Consider the following 23,410-nt stretch of genomic DNA (forward strand, 5'->3'; position numbering starts at 1 on the left):
CGACGAACGATTCTCGCGGGCGATACAAAATTATGCCAACAGATTACAGTGTTGCACAGTTTAAATAATACGTGTTCGGCAGAAAACGAATGCGTATATTCGATCGATCTGATCGAGATCTAGGAATTAGGTATCCGGCGAGGAATATGCATAGCACGTGACGATTGAAGTGTTTTCGGTTGCTGCTTGCGTTGCCACTTCGTGGTCCTAGTCAATAAGATTCCATAAAACTTTTCTTTTGATAAGTTGTATATTGGCATCAAAAGTCAGAATCTATATAATGTATTACACATTCTCGTAATGTTCTATGAGAAAACTGTAACGTCGCCGATGAATTATGCGAGAATGTTTTTTTTTTTTAAATAATTGTAGTAATGATCGTGAACAATGAACACCTAATATGCGCGTTTAATCTATTATAGTGGCAATAGAAATGAGAATCTTTGAGCGTACGAGCTTTATGGGATACTCCATTACATTCTATGGATATGTATAGTCGATCTGTTACGGGAAAAGAGATTTGCAATATAGAGGATTGCGTACAAAAGAGAAGAAGCTAACACTAAATGCTATAATTGTACCGCGTTAAACTTATGCGATATAAATCGATAAACCGCAATTCGAAATAATCTCTCCTTAAACTGTGCTACGTTACGTTTTTTCAATTCGCAACAGTATCGTCTGTATCGAATGAAAGAAATTTGGGTGCAATTTGTGAACAAAACAAATCGTTTGTTGCAGCATATGATATTATTCCGTCTACTCTATCTATGTATTTTATATTGTTTGCAACATCGCGTCGGTGTGCCTCGAAACCGTGACTATAGCTGGTATTTAACGATAATCGAACATCGTTATAAACGAGCAATAAATTGTCGATTACTCGAAAGACGTAACCGACACGATCACGGTTCTTGAAATGGTACCTATTGAAAACGGAGGAAAACGACTCTGTCGAATAATTGTTTCTTTCTCTTTTTCTGTGAATTGTTGAACGAACATGTCAACAAATTTCCTTTTAATGTCCAACGTGGGTGATGCGGCGCTGCGTACTGCATCCAATCGGTCTAAGGAAACAACAAATGTTCGAAAGCAAGTATATATATGTGTTTGTTGTAGCACTTAGCGGCACACCGTAAAGAACATGTCTCTCTTGCGATTTGGTATTAAAAATCTACCTATATTTGAGTATTATTCGGATTCGAGGAGATGTATACATAGTAAGTAAAAAGTTACATCGTCGATCCGTAATTTACGATGCGACGATGCTTTCTTTTCCTAAACTGTGCATACGTTTGACGCTTTAACACGGTCGCGAGTTACCGTTTACATTGCATTAGTTAAATATCTAATAAATATAACAACAACGGTTTACATTAACTAATTACATGCATACATAAATATAATTATTTGCTATAGTATACGATGGTTACTTTATGGTTATCTCTATGTACAATTGTTATAGCGTTCTTCGATTTTCTTGTTTCGATAAAATGTCAATATAACAAAATATATATTCGTGTAAATCTATACGTTAGTAACGAACAGAATGCTAAAAAATTTATTTTAGTTCGAGAATATTGACATTTTCCTTAGAATGAATCTGACGAGCTCAAACAGTTTCCAATGTTGTCAAGTTACATATTTTTCTCCTTATCGTGTGGGATGTTTCGTATTCGTAAATGGCGTAGACAGATGAAACGTGGGTAAAAGGTCCAGTTGTAACGAGCTAAATTTGTCCGAAGAAAATTACTTTTCGTATCGGAAAATATACGACGATTTTAAAAAACAAAACAAAACAAAATAAAACAAAACAATAACAGAATAAAAAGTGTTCGTCACTGTAGAATTTTGTCGAATGTTGCTGCAGTGGAAAAAAATTCGTATTCTTATGACTAGAGTTGTAATATTTAGTACAGTTATTCAACACAGTTAAATAATATCGTTCCCTAACTCTTTTCAGACACAGTTGCGTCATCGCAAATGTAAAATAGAACAATCACCGATTTTCACCTATGTTTGTCGACGATCGGTGATCGATGATCGATTGTGCTCGTGTCATGGATAATCTTCTCATTCCAAATATTTTTGTTTTGAAAGATATGCTATATTCTATATGCTATTGTGCTATTATGCTATTATAGTCCTATGCTGTTATGCTATATGCTACATTGTACATGCTACAATCTGTATATATACGCGTATGTACATATATGTATGCGTAAATATATGTTAGTTTATTATGTATGCGTTCGTCTTTGTAAAGTTGAGCTGTCTGTAATATTTACTATGATAGTACACCTAACTAAGAGGACACGATCTCGGAATCTTTCCATCGAATGCACGCAATGTTTGAAGTTTTCAAGTGAAAAAAATAAAGAAAAAGGAAAAGAGTTGAAGGGAAACGAGTAAATCCGTTCCACCAAACAAATGGTAACGTGCAACGACTTTCAACCTGTTGTTCGTGAACCGATATTTTCCTCGTTTGTTACGATAAGCTAACTGTGCCGGTAATAATAGGAACTAGATATATAAGTTTACTTAAAAATGAAATTCCTTTAAAAGTATGCGTGCGTCTTGACAGCATCTACGATACGCTTATGATCATTCCGTCGACCCGTTCGATTCGTCAAAATGTTAAAATAGAAATTCCTTTCGAACAACATTTCGTCTAAAAATATTTAATACTCTGGATTTGTTGCTAAAACATTGTTACGATTCGATGGCAATGAACGAATTGAAAGAGACGTTGCGACACACTCGTTGCAGTCAAGCCACGGCCATTCTTCAAAGAAATTTGCATCGGTGCTCAATTTGTTGTTTGAATTCGTCTCAAGACGTTTCTTGCGAAACAAATTACTGCCGGACAATTGAATTTCCGCGAGCGCTAGTGCGAGCCGCGACACGCGACACGCGACACGCGACGCGCGGAAAGACCCGCGCACCAGCACCAGAGTTATCGTTAGTTCTATTGGTAAGATATCTGTCGGAACATGCTGCTAATCTCCTCCATCGTTTTGTTCTTGGTTTCGGGCACCTTCTTGTAAATGAAGAAAACGAAGAATGCTTGTAGCACCGCGAAAATGATGAATACGTAAGGACCCATCGCCTCTTGCAACGGTAAAAATCCGATGCTGACAATGAAATTCGCAGTCCAATTGACCGCGATAGCAACCGAGGTTGCCGCGGGTCTCGCGGACTGATTGAATAGTTCAGATACCAAGAACCAGGGGATGCTTCCGGGTCCGGTCGCGAACAGGACCACAAACATGATCACCAACACGATCGAGAAGTAGGCTGCCGTGCGTGACGTGTCCTAAAAAAATAAAACAATCCGTTTTTTTTAACCGTTTCATCGATCGTTGCAACAATGCGATGACTTTGACTAAAGTCTAATTGGCATTCTTGCTACGTGTAGCACACGTGTTCTCCAAAAGGCGAAAAGATGAAAATTGTGAATTGTGAATTGTGAATTGAGAATTGAGAATTGAGAATTGAGAATTTAGAGTTCGAGAACAGAAAAACAATACTTACAGCGAAAGCAAGGCAGATCGCGAGCAAAGCGGTGTCGATGAACATTCCGGTGAAGCCGACCATGAGCAACGTTTTTCTTCCAGCCTTCTCGACAAGTATCAACGAGATGAAAGTCATGACGACGTTCATCGCGCCGACACCCATGGTCGCATTCTGTGCCGCGTTCTTGTCTAGTTGCGCCATCGTAAAGATTTTGGTCGAGAAGAACATGACGGCGTTTATGCCGGACAGTTGTTGCGCGAACATCACCATGAGCGCGATTATCAGCGGGATCCTAAGAGTAGGGTTTACAAACAGCTCTTTCAGCGTAACCTTTGGCACCATCCTCACCGATTCATACTCTGCTCTCATTTCTTCCATCTCATCGTGAACTTCGATCGTGCCGCGTAACCAGGACAAAGCTGTAACATAACAACGGGCATACGTTGTACTTGTTACCGTAGCCGATAAACGTTTCGGTCCAATAACACACGGCCAGTCTCATCTCGGTTTGGCTTGGACTTGGACTTGGGCTAGGGCTAGGAATCGACTCGTGAAACATACCTCTTTGGGCTTCCATGTCCTTTCCTCTGCTGAGCAACAAATATTTCGGACTCTCCGGGCACAGCGGAAGTGTGGCTACTTGGAAGATCGCGGGAACGATCGTCAAGCATAAAAGAAGGGGCCAATGATCAGCCGAGCCCATCACTTGCTCCAGCCCGAGAATTTGCGCTACGAGAATAGACATGGTGATAACCAATTGATAAACCGTTCCGACGGCTCCTCGCAGATGAATAGGCGATATCTCGGCTAAATACATGGGTGCTAGACCAGCGTTCAATCCCGCGTTGATACCGATCAGAAGTCTACCGATGATTATCATCTCGTAACTGTTCGCCGACTTGGCAAAGCCCTCGAAAATGACTGTCAGGAGGACCAGCACGTTGTTCAGTAAGAGACCACCCTTCCTACCGAAACGATCGGCTATAGAACCCACCAGAGATCCACCGATCATTCCACCGACGCAGAATATGGACACTGCTATCGACCATATCATCGTTACCTCTGATTGTTTGGTCGGTACACCGGTACGATTCTCTTTCAGCTGGCTGATCCAGTCCTCGATAAGCTGTAACACACCAGAGACCGTCACAAACGTAAGCTCGACGCGTGTTCGTCACGCGACCGCCAAAAAATATGTACGTGTGCGTGTACGTGTGTACATGTCGATCGTATGTCGAAAGTCGGAATAAATACGCCAAGCACAAATCCTTTTGCATCGATACAATACGTTTTTTCCTCACGAGATCATTTTCGTCGAGTTTTCAAGGTAATCCATCGCTCTGCACCGTTTCTTTTTTCTCTTTTCTATTTTCTTCGGTAGTAACTAGTAACGGCATATTTTGATCTTTATTGCCGCGTAACCAAAATGTAATTTCGGCGTGCAATGTCAGCAATGTTATTATTGTTATTTTTATTGCTGTTGTTGTTGCGATTATGCAACAAGGAATCGACCAATAATCACTGGGAGAATTGAATTCCGCGCACGCGACAACTAAACAGCGAAACAATTGCGGGGAGAACATGAATTGGTAGGTTCGAAGCGTGATATTTCCTTTTCGATAAATTCGCACGTGCATTTTTAATACGCACCGAACAGTTGTCGTGTTGATCATTGACATTCAGAAATGCGACGGTCTACATAACGAACAATTTCAAGTAGCATGCGAACATGTAAAAAGACCGCGACACCCCACTAGCAAGGGGTGTTATATAAGCGACTTGTAATTGACACTGTCATCCATGATCGTACATCGTACAATGTGCGCGCGATACTGGAGTATCGAAACGCGGACAAATTTCGAGCGCGCTCGGATGCGATTATGCAAAGGTAAGTATACGGTCAGTTAATGACGCAAGCAGAATTATCAAGCGTTTCGTTTTTGTAAGCAAGAGCGACGGATTATCATAAATCGATGAACATTCTCACGTTTCGCTGTTCAATAAGGGGCAACGCGTTCCGATTGGATTCGGTTAGGCAGCGAATAAACGCGCGAGAACAGAATCAGCGAAGAAATATGTGGCTCGGTAGTTTTTAGAAAAACGCTGACAATTGACAATGCGTTTTGCGAAATACCTGCTGAGGTGCGTTAACGACGCCGGTATTATATCCATGCTGGAAAGATGATCCGAGCGCAGCAGCCGCAATAGCAAACGCTAACCGTCCGTTTAGACCCTGCAACCAAGATGCATATAATTCGTTATTAATATTTTTCTCGTGCTTAACTGGCGGAAATCGCGGAAATTTCGTTGTCGAGTACCCGCCGGCACCCGCAAAAAATCGTGAAAAAAAAACTGTGAAAAAAAACCGCGAACAACTGCGAACAAGGAGACACACCTTTTTTTCGAATTATGTATTCGAACGACATATGTCATTGTTATCTTTCGACGCCGATTAAACGATTAGATATAAGACAGAAGGCAATTGTGCGATGGAATTTACTTACAATACACATAAGCGTAACAACGACCCTGCCCACTTTATCGTAAAACACCTCCAAAATAGCGAGTCATTTGTCCTCGAATAAACACAAGTAAGTATTTACAACATAATGTTACGCCGTTCGAAATATCACGATAGTATAGATACACGATAAACGTGAATCAGCTAGAACGAATTGACTCGTTTTATTCCGGTCGAAATAGAGGAGAATTTCACGCGACAATCGGTTTTTTACCGCGAATCCTTCGATCTTTTTCCATTTTGAATATTCATATCGTAATTTACATAAAGTTACGAAATACGTGGAAAATTCATCGAGGTGAGTTCCTTGGGTTCTCTCTGGCCTCTCCAAACTCGAAATCTTTGCGTTTTGCGCTCGTTTTCGAGTAATATCGCGGTCACTTGTCGTTGATGCGCGCATAGATGAAGGAAATTCGTTGGCTTCTTACCACTCTTTTGAGGACAGGTATTTCCAAACTGATCGTCTTTAGAGTCATCGAAATATCGGGATCGTCTCTCAAGGTTTCGAACAGAATCTTATTCAGCGACCGAGCGCGAACGATGCAATCAACGATCGAATCGTGGAAATTGAAACTTTTTTTTATGGAACGCCGATGCGTTCGAACACGTGTCAAAGACTGCTCTGCGGGTTGGTACCCCCGCCACGCATTTTTATACCACCTCTACACACACAGCATACACACACGCAGGCACGCACGCACACGCACGCACACATACGCACACGCAAACACACACCATACACAGACACCACAGTCACACGATACGGAGTACAGTGTGCAGTCGAACTGCGAGGAAGGCTTCGCGAACCGTGAACTGCAAACCAGTGTTTCTCAAGCCACCTCGAATTACTTATTCGACTCCTCGATTCCTCGATTCGAACGTAGAAAAACGCGAATTGCTTCGAATTATCGTAATCGTCGTGTTCAAAATTTCGATTGTGCACACGATGATACGAACGTAGCGCAATTGATATAATGTACGTAATATCGTTTCCGTTAGTTAATTTAATTTTTTCTTTCGCAATTACTGAAATTATAAAAATGTTTTCATCAGAATTTTTTGAATGAACTTTTCCATTGAAGCACATGTTAGAATGAAAATGGTATTAGGTTTGGTAGTCTTGTCATTATTATAAAACAATATTGATCAGTTGTATTTATTACTCGGTAGTTCTAGTGTTAACCATACATATGTACTTATTTAGGCGTAACCATCCGTTCGCGTAAACGTACGAAAATCTGTGATTAGAGGTAAGAGCACGCGGTACATTGTACATATATGTATGTATGTATGTATGTATGTGCATACAACTGTAACTAGTGGTACGTGACAACGCTGGTGGCGGTGTTAACATACCATTATCATTATTATTATGGACTTTCTCGAGGACGTCGCGTCGCGTCATATACACGTCCAATTAGCAAATTGCAGGTTCCGATAGATTATACGGTATTGTTGATTACCGCGAAAAGTACCAGTTGTTTCGAGATAAGAAAGGTGATTGAACGGTCGACGAGTTAGAAAACACTAGACGATCGTTCATTTTCACCGTTTACTTTACTCTCAAAGTTCAAACGATAAATATCTATGTAAAAGTTCGCCGCGCGACATCCAAATTGATTGACCGGAACACGATACGAATCAATTTTCACGTACTCTCGAAGCTCGGTAGGAACAGGTGAGAAACATCTATCGAGTCTGTTAGAAATGTAAGTATCAAACTCGCGCGATCTTTGCTTTTCATGAATACGCATGTTAAGAAACGTAATAGAGAGACGCCTGTCTCTCGTTTTCATGTGGGAGCATTGCCACGACTTACAACTCGCAACAAACTTTCCGAACACCGCGCCGCGTCATAATAATATCGCGCGACGACTATTTCGCGGAACAACATTCTTGAACCGATTTTATATTTATTCGGAACTTGGCTAAGATACCACCGAGGAAGACACATTGAAAAGTTCCGAAATTCCAACGACAAAGATGAGGCAAATTGTTTTTACGCGGTCAACAAACAAATTTATGACTCTGTGCTTCTGGTCCCGTACGATCTATCGCGTGATCGTACGAGCATCGAGGTATTGCCTGATGGCTACTTGCACCATATATGGAAAGAAATACATAATGTTCATAATGTAAAAGGGAGACTCGATTGGGTCGATCCGCTTGTCGACTCGCCGGAATACTCGATCCCAACGAAAAAACAAGTCGCGGATCGTGATCCAAAATGAAGAAAAGTTGGAGATAGACCGCTGTCTAGCGAATACGAAAGAAATTGCTTCGTAAGCGCACATGTATACATCGGCGACACCGAGAACCGTCATACTCGTGTGACCGTGGCTCGTGGCTCGTGGCTCGTAGCCTTTGCGTAGAATCGTGTACCGTGTACCGCGTATCGTGTATCGTGTATCGTGTTTGGACATTTAGAGGATAAAGCACCGAGGTATCGTTTCATAGATTTCGAAATAAAAGATTTCGGATAACTACTACGACGCGTATATAATATTTCGCAGGAAGAAAATTCCATTCCGTCAGGCGAAAGTAACACGTTGGAACGACATTTCTGGAACGAGCTTCGTTACGTCTCGCAAAACGAAACGAGGAAAATTTCTCGCTGGCCGCATCTCTGGCACTGCTCCGCTCCGATTGGCCGAGACAGAGGTGTGTCGATCGCGGACCACGCCGATTGGCTCGCGGTCGCCGAGCCTCTCTTAACGAGCCTCGTGGCAAGTCGAAGCGTCCTAATTATAGCAACGACACGCGCGAACGCCAACATTTTATTCAACGCTTCAACGTACGATAAGCGGAATCGTTTAGGTACCAGACCTTCTTTTTTCTTTTTCTCTTTTGCCGTTCAGGTACCTCGGACGATTCCATCACGACAGCGCGACGATTTCATCGATATTTTGTGACTCAACGTATCAACATTGTGTATCAGAATACGCTGCCATCGACATTATCGGTACTTACACCCGTATACGTATAATCAGTATAACGTACAAGTCTAGTATAAACTGATATAAATAATGGTCGTCTTGGCATTAATACTAAAAATAGTTTCGACGATAGATACCAACCGAAAGAGAGAGACAGATAAATGCTTAAATCGGTCTCTGTATCTCTTTTTTCGTATCGCTGTATTGTATGGACTTTGCCACCATTTTGGAAGTTGTTTTGTTCGTATACTTCATATCGCCGAAAGGGTGAAATTCCAACTCCAACGTAAAAAAGTTTCTTTTTTTTTTTTATTTTGGAAAGGCAGACGGCCTCGCAAACGGCCGTCGCGTCAAGTTGTCCGAAAAAACGAAAGAAATCGGCATAATTTTTCGCTTTTCGTCTCCTGTTGGTATCAACTTGCGTCTCCTACGAACATCGTATCACGCGACTATAACATTATTTTACAAGCGAACCATCAAATTTTTCTGCCCAAAATTCGTAATAGTCACACCGAATATCCAAAAGCAATTTTTTGGACATTTACGCTTGTTTGCGGTTAAGATTCGTTAGTGCTCGTTGCAATACATTTTGTTTTTGTAAAGTCACCGAAAGTCTTGGTAAATCGTTCTCTTTGCATACCGCGAACGATGACGCGGCCTTGGCTTCTGTTAAAAAGAAAAAGAACAACTTTCACGTTGACCATGATTTTAAACTGCTTTGAAAAACACGAGTTTGACCAAAAATGCGATCCAACCGGAAACCGTTCTACGAGTTTAGCCATAAAATCGTTACCGTTTACAATGCATTCTGCTGTAGGAAATTATACGATCGTTTGTTTCACCGTTCACAATTAATCGTGCTAGTAATTTTTCCGTTCGAGTAATCTGTAATTCGTGTGCAGTCAATGGACACGGTAAAAAGTAGGTAGTACCTGCAGCTACAACTACAACAGAGTTTTTCGGCAGAAAATAACGGAACAAGATTCTTTTCGTGCTTGGTATCTTTTCAAATAAAAATAGCTTCGAACGATCAGACGTTTCTACAGATATCTCAACCGGTTCGTTCTACGAACAGAATCGCGTTCCCGCACAGTATTAACCGTTGAACCGAATTCAAATCCAAACAGTCTACTTTTATCGTGTAGCGTGCAGTATCTCGTGCTTGGTTTGAAATTTATATATTTAATATGCATGATATTGAAAGTAGTGGCGTGTTGAATTATTTATTCGTTTGCGTCACACTGCGCGCGATATATGGAATATCGTTTACGATTCTTGTTCGGTTGTACATACGGGTGAGTTGTGCGTTGCAAATACGGGTCACAGCAAGATTGTAATGTCTTTGTCGAAAACGGCAAGAATAAAGGGGGGTTCTTTGTTTTGATTCCGGGCAACTGTTCCAAGTACACTATCACCATTGAGCGAACATTAACCAACGCGAGACGAGACGAAACGTAATAGGATAACCATAGGAATGAAAATAATGCGAGATACAATATTATCGTGCCGAATTCGAACGGAAATATTCGACGGGAAGGGACGCGACGCGACAATGCGATATGAAATCAGGGGAAAAGTTTCCCCGCCTCGCAATCGTCTCGCAGTTTTACTTTCGAGCAAATCGTTAGAAAAGCCATTTGCGCGCCCGTCATTCTACCGTGTAGAGATCAAATTTTAATAACGAATCCATTTGCTAACGCGTCAACGATCTTACAAACTACGATAAAATTGTCGCGAAATCAAAGCAAATTCCAGCAAGCTTAATCGAACGAAAACTGACAATTCCTTCGAACCCATTGATAAGATGGATAAGATAGCCGTTTATACTTTCTTTTTGTTGGATTCTCGTGGATCACAACCGAATTTCCTACATAATAACTTAAAAACATAATAACAACGAGAACGCGTACCTATGTAGGTACGAGAAACAATGGATTTTCAAATCTAGGAAATAGGTAACTGCACGCTGCACGACCAGTATACGAGTATACATACGGTAGTCAATGCCTACGTATTATCTATGTATACGTTATACGCAAATTACCGCTTTTGTTCGTTGCTCGTGTTAAGGTGTCCTCTGCTTTGTGCGAATAGATTTATAAAACCAAAGATATATGTAACTCCGTGAACTATATAGGATTGCGCGGAGTACGGAAAACTTGCGACAATGTCACCAACGATCGGTATGACACACATTTAATGCGGTATCGATCGTTTGGTATGCGATCCAGACGTGATTAACATTGTTTCGGATTAATGTCATCGGCTCTTATTAATTTCCTTTCACTTTCGACGGAAGAGCAACACAGGAAAGACGTTTATTCGCGATACAGACATATCGATATCTCTTATATTGCTCGAATACACGCCTACAGGAGATATCCACGGAGGTAAAAAAGCAAAATACATACATCTATGTAAATCGATGCAAATAACGAATAACCGACGAAGCCTTTTGAACAGCAATTAGAGCATCGATACTAGGCTTCGCGTGTTTCGGAGGTTACAATACGACTCGAATGTTCACATTGTACGTTAGCGTTCGTATGCTAATAATATTTGCGCACTATTCACAACCGAACGGAATAAGTACAATAGCGAATTTCAAGAAACGCTTCACCGTTCCGGAATAGAGGACTCGTCCACGCATTCCGAAATACAAATCGAAATCATTGATGTCTCGTACCCATTCCGATAGGAACCACGGCGGTCGTTCGTCGATAAAGACTATCGTTCGAAAGTGACTTTCGATGATCGAGCATCGGCCAATAGACTACGTAACGTACCGATATTTAAAAGGCGCGTTGCAGCGCGGCAAGGCGGCAACGCGGGAAGGTGACAACGCGGGAAGGCGATAAGCAATTAGAAATTGGTTTTGGTTGAAAGGACGTTACCTGTAGCCACCCATTAGTAGTCTCGCTCATGGCGAACCCGGTGATCGATAAATGGGTGAATCAACGAAGTAACGAAACGACGGACCGGCGGCGTTGATTCGAACGGTCGCACTCTCTGTTTTGTATTTAGAAGCAATCGCGCGACCAGTCTCGCGTACAAACGACACGGTAAGAATTGAAATCGAAAGATACACACGGTGGAGCAACGAAATGGACGAGGAAGAGATTCGAGAGAAACGACCAACCACCGAATTGTTCCGTATCACGGTCGCGTTTGTAAGCTACTGAGACGATACTCGTGCGAGCGGGACGAAAGCCGATTTTCGAAACCAGTCCGTATCTCCCTCTCCTCTTTGTTCCTCGTTACTCGTTACTCGTTACTCGCTCCAGCTCGCTTACTGGGATCCTCGAACGAATCTCATTGGCCGACACGCACCAGCCCATGCCTCTCACCAGTTCTGCATTTCTCCCGCGACGAGAACGAAGAAAGGAATCCACACACGGAACCATCTGTCCACGATCGGACTTGCTTCGAGGCAGCCGTATTCTTTGCCATTTCTCTTTTGGGGTTTTGTTTTTTCTTCATGTTTTGTTCTATTCCATTCTGTTCTGTTCTGTTCTGTTCCGTTCCGTACCGTTCCCCACACCGGCGAAACCTACGTACATATCTAATTTGCTGTCGCCGCATACGCCCCCGTGGTCAAACAACGCGAGCCAAGCAGTACGAAACAGCGATCGCGTACAGCGTACCGCACAACAAAGGGATACGAGAACAATCTATCCGAAATTTGTTGCGGCGAAGGTGTACATAGACCGGTCGAAAGTAAGAAACAAATTTGAAATTCTTATTGCGTATTTGAATGTTGTAATTGTAGCGCGTCCTTTCAGCGATATAATGTGGCAAACACGACACCGCCACGGCTCGATTTCCTTGCGATCGTCCTTGTTTCTCAAAGAATACATATATTTATCCTCGTCTCAATTTCATCGATCACGAATCAGACGAGTTTATGTTTCACCCGTCGTATATTATTAAGAGGATACATCTGTTGAGGTCGTTTCGAATGTATTACATATGCACATATGTATATGTATTATAAGCTGTACTGTTGCACGGCCGTTTCGTGCGCATCGGAGGTTGGAAATGTCTTATTTTCGATAATTACGATGTTCGATCAACAAACAGGCGTCGTGTTGGCTTTCTTTTCGAAAATTGGTTTTGATGAAAAGCTTTTTATACTTTGTACAAAGCTCTCTTCGAAGATGTATCAATTTAACGTACAAATACATATGTCGCCTCGAAGGAAATGTATTCAAGAACTTTTTGCGTCGCATCGAGGGCAAGAAACACTTTGAACTTGATCGGTCAAGGCTTCCGTGTATGTAAATTCGCGATGGACGCTGGAAAACCGATCGCTAAAAGATTGTTCGATCGTTTCAGATCTATTTGTGTTTTTTGTTATTACCATCCAGTACCGTCTCAAACGGGAGCGCAGAACCGGACACAGTCTGTTAACGGCGATGCTTAGTTCGCGGACACCAATTTTACAATTAAGAGTATTGAAGCAGAGTACTCGTTCTGCTTGTGCCCTTGATGTATCTCTTGAACGACGCGCGGCGCACAATCTTGCCTCCCTTGCCTCCCGCGCTCTTGGTTACGGAAGGTAACCGATACGTCTACGTCTACGAACCACGAACAATGACAACGAACCACCGTCTGTACGATCAATTCCTCCGGGCGGGACACCGATTTTCAAGTAACACGAGAAACATACACACATGGAAAAGTATTTTTGGTCGTCCATCTGGCCTGCCTCGATTCTTTCTCGCGCGACTTTTATAAAAAAAATCTTGCTTCTGCTGGTGGCTGTACATTGTTCAACGAACCAAGTCAGCCGGTATTCCGTTCTCGCGGATAGAAAGTTTCAGTGATAGTCGTCAAGTTCGGTGACCTCGTAGCAATATCATTGTCACCCAGCAAATAGGAAATTCCGAATACCTCGTCGAGCGTCGAAATTCTGAGAATATATGTAGAAAGAATCGAAACCACTCGGTTTCGTTCATCGCTCGTGGAATTCTGGTTGAAGCGCGAATCAAGAATCGAGTGCCGAGGTTGCAAGACCGTTCGTTATCTTTCAAAATTGGAAGTCGAATACGAAGTCAAATACAAAGTCCAATACAAAGTCAAATACAAAGTCGGGCGTAAAATCTCGAACAAATTGCTTGACAGTTTTCATCATGGCCTACCTAAAACGTGCAAACAACTTGACACAGGTGGGAAATACATGAGGACGTCGACGAACGAAACGAATAAAAAACGAAATCGAAAAACGGACAGCACGACCTTTATCCGTCGTCTGGTTTTTATCCAAGTTCCTGCGTTTTATAGTCATGACCCCGACAAGAATCTTTTTATCGACGAACTTTCGACACGGTTACAGCTTGAGTTTTATCAGAAATTATATTTGTCTCCGCCTCGTACCGGTTTGCTTGTTCCGCGCCCTTGCTAGTCAACGAGACGCGCAACGGAGGGTTTTGAACGTGCTACAAGACACGGAAGCAGAAACGAAAACGGAAGGGGAATCTTTGACAACTTCCGTTAACGCAACTCGAAAAGATAAAGAGACCGATCCGGTTGATTTTGTCGCCTTATTCCCTAAAATTGCGAGTAAGATGTAACTCGTATAATATTGTAGAAACATTAAGTATTTACGATAAACCTTACGATACAGTAAGTATCGAAGGTAAGTAAGTAAGTATCGAACTCTGTTCTGAAAATTACAACAGAGAATTTGCTGTGAACGTGTCGCGTACTCACCCACTGTTTATCCTTCGTGGTGGGCTGCGTGTAAAAAAGCAAACAAGTAGAGTGGAAAGATAAGACACCAACCCGATAATATTTGTAAATGTGTTTCTATAAAATTTGGTTACCTCTGGCGCCATAGTCAGAGCTGTCGGCGTTGTAGTCTGCTCCTGAATTTCATTGTTAGGCTAAAGTAAAACCGTTAAATGAGCGTTTTAAACGTATCTCGATTCTGTTAATTCGTTCATCCTATAACACACACACACACACACACACACGCACGCACAAGCACGCTCGTACACGACCCACACGATACCTTGTCCTCCGTTGCTATCATCGTGACGCTGCTTGAAAAAAAGAAGAAACAGAAGCATGGATTATATTTAATCTTGTACTAAATTAGATCTCATTCTTAAATATTTGCGTTTACCGCGTGACATTGGCTATCCGTTGGAAAATTTTTCAATGAAAGTTAAAGAACGTTTCAGTTGAAGAACTCCCTCGAAAGAATAGAAGGTAGAAATGTGTCTCTACATAGAAAGAGCGTGATCTACTTGTTACTTATTTGTACGAGCGATTGTTTCTCCTCGGTATTCACGAGCTGTTACAAGTTACAACATACGACGCAGTGTTGTTCGAGGAAAACCTAAGAGTCCTTTCACAAGGAGATTCGGAGACTCACGAATCGTGATTCATGTGTCGCATACGTATTCGTGTATGTATAGGTATCGCATCGCGAGCTGCGTACACACGTACGAGACACACGTTCCATTCCCGAGCGTATATTTCGTACGCGAGAACGTAACACGCGAATAATATAATAGAGGTTCGCGTGTCTTTGTGTGGAAGAGCTTCAGCTCAGAAGGACTATGAATTCTCATAGAACACACTTGTATTAATTTGCTTTTCTAAAAAATTCATTTTTCAATCAACTGATATTGTCATTGTACGAACCTACATATGTATGTATGCATGTATGTATGTACATGTATGTATGTATCTCGACGAGACAACGATTAAGAAAGGTCGCGCAAAGGTTATCGACAAAGCCCTCAAAACCCGCGTGTACATGGTACACGTGTAGAAATGTTATATCGATATTAATCATTGTGATCGATGCAAAGAAAAAATATGTAGTTTCCTTATTCGTAATATGTAGTAGGATGGAAGCGGTCGTAAACCCAGATAATTTAACACCAGTTATCACCCAGATAATTGTGTAAAAATAAATTTCGAATTTTCCACGACAGTTGCAAAGCAACTGTCAACTGCGTTTGAAGATTAGCCTAAAAGAGGTTTCTATCTTTCAGCAAAATTATTACCGTTTCATCGGAGAACCAGAGTTATCAAATTTCAGAAAGAATTCCTTCTTCAAGGAGTTTTGTCGTTAGAACTAAATTCTAATTATTTAATATGTGTCGCACCACATTGTATCGCTACCGATAAAGTCTTATTTATTGAACGCTCGTAGAAGACACTCGTCGCAAAATATTAATTCCATACAGTTACGTGTGTATAGTATACATCGAATCAACGATTGGCAAGCACCTTACGGAACCAGGTAAGAGCACGATTAATCGATCGAAATGAAGATAGCAGAGGACAATAGAAAGGAAGGCAAGAATAGATCAAGCTGGCAACGTTAGTGTGTCTACTTTTTTGCGAGCACTGTGCGAAAGATGACAAGTAGCAACACACGCTATATATGCGTTTACGTATGTAGCTGTGATCTGTGAGCTGTGAACCGTGGGCCTGCGAGCCTCCGATTATTTGGCTTCCCGTCAGCTGTTTCGCTTCGACACTGTAATATCGTGTGCCGACAATGCTAATAATTAATCGCTCCAACTGACATTCACGCGGAACGTTTAATTCATTCGACGGACCAGTTAGATAACCGTACGTTTACCCTGACTTCATTGTCAGTTGTTTGCCCGACCGACTGTATCACTGTCTACTACGTATATGAATGTAAGTAGCTATAGCGCAACCCTCGACACTGATCGCCGGGACAACTGCTTACTCGTGGTGGCAATCGCTCCAGAACGTACGCATCTATCTAGGTATACGGTTGGAAAAGGAGTCTTGGACTAATCGGTCGAGAGACCAAACAGAAGCAACACGTAACGAATGTATGTATGTATGTACATGAAATTAGTTTCGAAAAGTTTCACGCGAGCAAAGGTGAGTACCGGTGGTCGTTAAATACCGTCGATTACCGTCAAAGATTGCAAAGATTGTATATATAGAATATAAGAACTGTATTACAGATAATGGTTAACATATTGGTTTCACGTCAAACTAATTGTAAATCGAACGAATAGAAGATTTCCACAGAGAAGAAGAAGAAAGAGACCGTAGGACCGGAGGCGCGCGAATAGAAAACATTCAACGAGCGGAAAACGTACTCATGTATGCGTGTACTCACCGTCGATCTCTCGAACGAAGAAAACGCGGGCTCGACTATCCCTTCGGTTCGGGTTCGATCCTCGTGCGCTTATACCCTCTGGATACGCGGACGACCTTTCCAACGAGCTTCCCCTAGATTTTCGAGCGCAAGCGCGAAAATTCACTGACCCTTGTCTCGACTCGCTTGCACCTTTCATCGCAATCCGTACCTACGGTTGCTTCATCTCGGAAACTGACGCAAGGTTTCTACGAATCAGTCTCGTGTTTCCACGAAGCAACGAGCATTTATCGTTCGCACCTCACCCGTGTTTCGTGCAGGATCTCACGTACTCCAAAATTCTCAGACGAATCATCGCGTTTCACTCGACGACGGCGATGCCGCTGGCGACAACGATGACGACGACGACGACGGCGTCATATTACTAAATTTATCTTTATTCCAATATCAAAGGATTACACATGCAATTCGTTGTGATTAAAGCACATTACGTGGTGTACCGTTACAGAACGGACGTTCACAGAATATTCATTTTGTTTCTTGGTCTGGAATTCGAAATTCGAGTTTTGCATCAGAGACACGGTGTCCTTTTTCTATGTTCGTATATACTTGTCTACTGCACCGTGCAAAAAACATATATCTACATACATATGTATTTTGGGGGCAACCTTTGACCGTAACGACGATATGTAATTCTTGTCGCTATAAAAGTAATTAACCTCAAACGTTATCCGTTTCGAATATTGTGTAATGTTCTTACATTTATGGCGATTCTATGGTCGGTGTTCGTGCGATCGCTTCTCGAGTTTTACGAGGTCCAACTTTTACGTAATATACATATATCTTCCGAAGATCAATTTCAACACGCGTACTTCTCCGCACACAAAAAATCGTCTATGCCGTAGACGTAAACTGTAGAGTCTACGGTGTAAACGTTTCAAGGATTAACCACGCGCTAATTTCCCGAAATGTTTACTTTTTGCAAATACATAGACAGCAAAACGTACACGTTGGTGTATGCGCGTACGGTAGCAGGTATACTGATTCCTAGTTTCGGCTCTTTTTGACGAGCCTGCGCCTCCACAGATTCTTATTTAGGACAAACGTTTACGTACCGCTAGATCGATATTGTTTGTACTTTCTAGACATATTGGGCTGACTTCTGACAATGAGCGAAAACGTCGCCGACGTTAACAATCCTTCGCATTAATCGTTCAAACGATAAACTCGATTACAAATAACTAACTGGTTTACACGCGCGGGAAGAAAATAATAAGAGAAAGTCGTTTACTATTTGTACAAATAGGTATTTGCATCGTGTAACGTTCAATGTCCACGAAATTTGGTTCATTCTAAGCGGTATAAATATACAGGGAAAATCGAGTTTGAAAATTCAAGGAATCGGCTGGTGTGTCTGTTCATGACTGACCAAGTCTACTTCCCGCAAATACTAGAGCAAGCGAACACAACGGACTCATTTTTCTTGGAAAAGGAATCTTCTTACGGTTTGTACCATCAGATCGCCCTGTATGAGTACATCTATAACGAAACGATTACAAATAGATACATGTAAAACGTCAAAGTATCCCATTGATCGAGACGAATGCGAAAAAAATGTGACTTGTTTCATTGTGTATAAAGTATTCAATGAATGGTAGTGGAACCCTAACCTCTTTTCAAGCACATGGCAAGAAACGCGCGACGTACGAGACAGCGACCGTAATTTATTTTTTAGTGTGAGTGAAATTTTGTTCGATATATTTCAATGTAAAAATAAAGGAAAGAGAAAGAGAGAGGGAGAAACATCCGAGCAACTTTGGAAACGCACTATCTTATCTCAGGTGAAAAAGAAATGGCGCTATAACGTGGGCGCTCCGGACGATGGCTTTACGGTCGATGCACATCACAACCTACGCAACGTCACTGCTCAACAGATGGCGAGTGGCGAGCCCCTAACAATCGTTCCTTTTCCTTTCTTACCTTTGTCTCTCTCTCTCTCTCTCTCTCTCTCTCTCTCTTACTTAAGGATTTACACTCCTAGCCAAGTAAAATATTCAACTTCAGATTCCTTGCTTTATAAGAGTCCTGGCAATAACGGTAACTGAGGTTCTGTCACAATTATTAGACAAGTTAATTCTCGATATTAAAATGTTATCTTTGAAGAGTAAACGCGCGTAAAAAGTCAAAGTCATTTCCCTTAGCACGCTGACGTCGTAAAGCAATTATTTACATTTCAAATTACGCATCGTCGCTTTATTGCAATGGCGTTCGTTGAATTTCGGTTTAAAAAACATTCGCTCATGAACTCTGACCCGCGAAAGAATATTGTAATTACAAAATGAAATATATAAGTGATTCAATTAATATGCATGTATGTATGTACAAGTTTAAATTGAACGTCCGATCGAACGCGTTGGTAACGCACGTAGGAATTTTCAACGGTCAGGAATCGTAACACGTGACCCGTGACACGTGGAATACAGTATGTAATGGAAATTGGAAAGAAACGTGAGTTCGAATCGATGCTGACGCACCAGTATTATAATTAATCTCTGCGCTGTAATATGAATGAATATTTGCGTCTAAACTTCCACTCTCGACGCATACATATAGATACATACACACTTTACATACGTATGCAAGTATATATCTGACGTACTTACAAACATACATGCATCTATACGACCGTGCATGTTTTTCTATAATTCATACTTTATAGGTACTCTTCCATAAACGTGTAACAGAAAGCGAAATATTCGCTTTTTCAATAATGTATATTTATTTATGTGGTTCGATTTTGTTCTACCGTAATTTTCACGTTCGATTGCGTCAGGCGAGATTATACGTTTCGAGAGACGAGAGACGAGAAACGAGAAACGAGAAACGAGAAACGAGAAACGAGAAACGAGAAACGAGAAAGAATACCGACAGGTGACGCGCCTTGTGCACGCCCTCCAATCCGACCAATCGCGCGTTAGGTTACCAAGTGTTCTCAATCGTTTCAGACACACAGACCGTTTCAACGGCTAGTCGAGTCAAATGATTTATTTTCAACCATATTTTCGTTATATATTACAGAGGAACGCGTACACGATTCGGCGCAAAAGAATCTAGCCATACGCTAGTCGGTGAATTTACTATAGTTTTGTCGTACGAACATACATTAGCATGAGCACCGTTTCGCGGGTCAATAAGGCTGTCTACGAACCCGCGCCGCGCCACAATGTTCCAAAACGAATACGAGGAAAAGTCCACCTGTTGACGATTCGCGTACCTATGCTCTACGACATCGATAGAACAATTTTTGAAATACGCTAAAGTATAAATTCTGAATAGTAGTGGGTCATGAAAAGATTTCCTACTCTTTTCTGTTTACTTTTCTACGCGAGTATCTTTCGAAATAGTCACTATGCGCGTAAGTACCTGAGTAGATACCTACGCCCACGCTATTTATCGGATGCATTATGCACGTGTACTTACGGCTGCTCTATTACTTGTATAATTCCTGAAGGTTGGATATATCGGCAACGGCGCTAACAGATATACCTAGATGTACTTTGTAGCATTTCCATTGCTATATTGATACGACATACGATATAACTACCTGATGGTTTTTCCCAAAAACTGCTGTTTTTAGCTTCGAGCACCGAATATCGCCAGGGTCGGTGTTTTACAATGGAAATTAATGTATCGCTGCTCTCCGAAGGATACAAGGTTCGCAACGATTGCGATTGATTTTCGTTAATGTAAGATTTTCAACGGTGCAAATTGTATTGAACAAAAAATTGCTAGTAATATGCGTCTACTATGGCGAGTAGCTTAAGCATCGTTTAATTATCCGATAGGTACTAAGGGCATATTAATTGAATGCTTAGAATTCCATTAACTAGGGTCAAATACGTGTATACGTGCAGTAGTCGAGAACGCATCTTGCGTCACTCGAAGAAACTGCAGATTGTACGATCAGGAAAGCATGTACCGACCGCAACAATATCCGCCGATAGTAAGATCTACGGAGAATCGATCAATGATCCGAAGGCCTTCAAGGTAAAAAATTACTACTTAAAAGAATCGTTCGTCTTTGATGCCTTTCGTGCTTTTGGTGGCTTTGATATCGTTTCCATGAATCGATTCTCGATAGGAATTCGCTTCTGGTTGATTAGTAACTAGTGTTCCATAATCTGTTCGGAAAGCGAGATAATCAAAAGTTAAATGTCGATACGAACCGGTAGAAATATTTAGAAAAAGACCGGTAAATCTTGTGCTAATCTGTTTAATCGAACAGATGTTGCAATAGTAGAAGGATGTTCATGCGCATTCCTCTCGCATGTACCTACTTATATATGTATATATACGACCGTCGCGTTCAAACACGAGACGTTACTTTTCTCAATATATTTATTGTTATGTGTTGTACTATATGTTGCATTGACGCTCGTCTCGCTACATTCGCGTCATATTCGTATAGCTAACGTTGTACACGCGGTAGTCCTAAACACTAAAAATAAAGTGGTTTCCTGTCATAGTTGTATCGCTTCTATCGAGTCTAATGAAACAAATAGGACGACTCCGGTACAAACAGACGAAAGCGCTGTGTAGAATTAAGGACATCTCGACAAGAGCGGACAGAAGTTACCTCTTCCACCTATCTAAAATCTATTAATTCCAATTGCGTTTCACTAGATTTTCGAATCATCTATCGGATATACGATAACATCGTGTAAATATGTCAACGAAGTATTTCTTAGATATTGTGATAATTAAAGTAATTTCAATGGTAGGCGAAAACTGAAAACTAAAAACAGAAAACTAAAAACCGAAAACTGAAAACTCATTGTACTCACTTTGCGTGCCGAAACGGGTATAGTGGTTTGTCTTGTATAAATTGGGGCATCTAGATCACTGACACTGCTACTGATACTCGGTGCTCTGGAATCGGGCCGACCACTGAGGGGCACGGAAAGATGCGTCGGCCTAAGTGGATGAGATTCCGCGATGAAACCCTCTCCAAAATCCTCGTCGTCTCGATCCATCTGCATTAACAACGCAACAAAATGTGTCGATAATATACGGAATATATATATATATAATGGAATGAACGTCCGTAGAAATGCCGATGTACTTCCTTTCCTATTTTCTTTTTCTATTAATAGATTTATATTCTTAGCGAAACGAAGGTCTGGGTTCGTCTGGGTTCAAGAAGACATTATAAATCGCAGCTGTCCACGAGTATCGAGAATTTGTATTCTCGTGCGAAAGATGTTACAAACTATTGTACAAACGATATCATCGGTCGTGATCGTTCGGCTTTGCGCTTACTCGTACAGAATACATATGTCTTATGGTTTTTGATCTTTGAAATATTTGCTGAAAGAAACCAGGGATAACAGTGTCTCGACTTTGGTCGAGTCATTGCGTTTCTTTGTAATTACTAAATCGAGCTATTAAAGGTACGTTCCACGATAACGATGACAATTGTCAATTGCGCGTCGTAGATACTTATTGCACGTAAAATTAGCACGAGAATGTGACAGCAGTACGCTTTCCCTATCAATTATTTGGCAGACGATCAAGGCTAGTAACTGGATGACATACTCCCCACCCCGATCAAAAACTTTGTCCTACGATCATTCAAGAAAATCAGTGACACCGAAAGTTAACCTTCGTTCCAATGCGTCGCGTATGTACTCAAAACATGAGTTTTATTGAAAATTTTGCAAGCGTGTATACCGTGTGTTCGGCTCGCCGCTCATGGAGATGATTCGAACGCAACACGTTTAAACACGGATCAGCATATACATAAGTAAGATTTGAATGTTTCGAAGACGCTTCGTCGACAGTATAAAATAATATAGAAAATAATATACAGTCGCTAACAATATGGCAAGTTGCTCGAAAGAACGAAAGATCTTGAAGAAAAAAAGAAATACATACATATGTAATACGCTGATCATCGAAATTCGTTCCGAGATAGAACAAACTGAAATATCGAATTGCTTGTGCCAATAATACCGCCTGCGAAAAATCAGGACACGCTTCGGGTTTTCGTCAACGGTCGGAGACACCTACTACGAGACATTTACATGCTACGAGAAAAACGCGAGTCGTTTCCTTTTATTATTTATTGCTGAATTACCTCGTGCGCGAGCGAAGCAGAAGCGGTGGAAGGAACAGAGAGAAGAGACGAGACGAGAAGAGAAGAACAGTTCGGTAACGGATGCTATCCGAATCAAAGAGTTTGCACCAACTCGGACCAACTCGGACCAACTCGGGCCAACTCGCCACCGATTGCGAAAGCAGGAGACGTGTGAAAACGTGTCACCGATGAGTTCGGAC

General features: G+C 41.5%; 1 protein-coding gene across 6 annotated transcripts; it reads right to left on the reverse strand.

Moving 5' to 3' along the window:
- Positions 1-969: 969 nt before the first annotated feature.
- LOC143353146 (solute carrier family 2, facilitated glucose transporter member 1) lies at positions 970-23,349 on the reverse strand. 6 transcript variants are annotated; one of them, XM_076786235.1, is made up of 9 exons: positions 17,723-18,231; positions 17,096-17,619; positions 14,987-15,014; positions 14,799-14,858; positions 14,686-14,709; positions 5,651-5,749; positions 4,078-4,642; positions 3,535-3,935; positions 970-3,316 (listed from the first exon to the last, which is right to left on the reverse strand). In XM_076786235.1, exons 3-9 carry the CDS (start codon positions 15,005-15,007, stop codon positions 2,969-2,971), a joined length of 1,518 nt encoding a protein of 505 aa, XP_076642350.1. In that variant the 5' UTR covers positions 15,008-15,014; positions 17,096-17,619; positions 17,723-18,231; the 3' UTR covers positions 970-2,968. The 6 variants fall into 6 exon arrangements, with proteins under 6 accessions (XP_076642350.1, XP_076642349.1, XP_076642351.1 ...); XM_076786234.1 differs by having other exon boundaries at positions 17,096-18,231; XM_076786236.1 differs by lacking the exons at positions 17,096-17,619; positions 17,723-18,231 and having other exon boundaries at positions 14,987-15,022.
- Between the last annotated feature and the right edge of the window lie 61 nt (positions 23,350-23,410).

The sequence above is a fragment of the Halictus rubicundus genome, chromosome 4, assembly GCF_050948215.1.
Source record: "Halictus rubicundus isolate RS-2024b chromosome 4, iyHalRubi1_principal, whole genome shotgun sequence".
NCBI classification, from domain to species: Eukaryota; Metazoa; Arthropoda; class Insecta; order Hymenoptera; family Halictidae; genus Halictus; species Halictus rubicundus.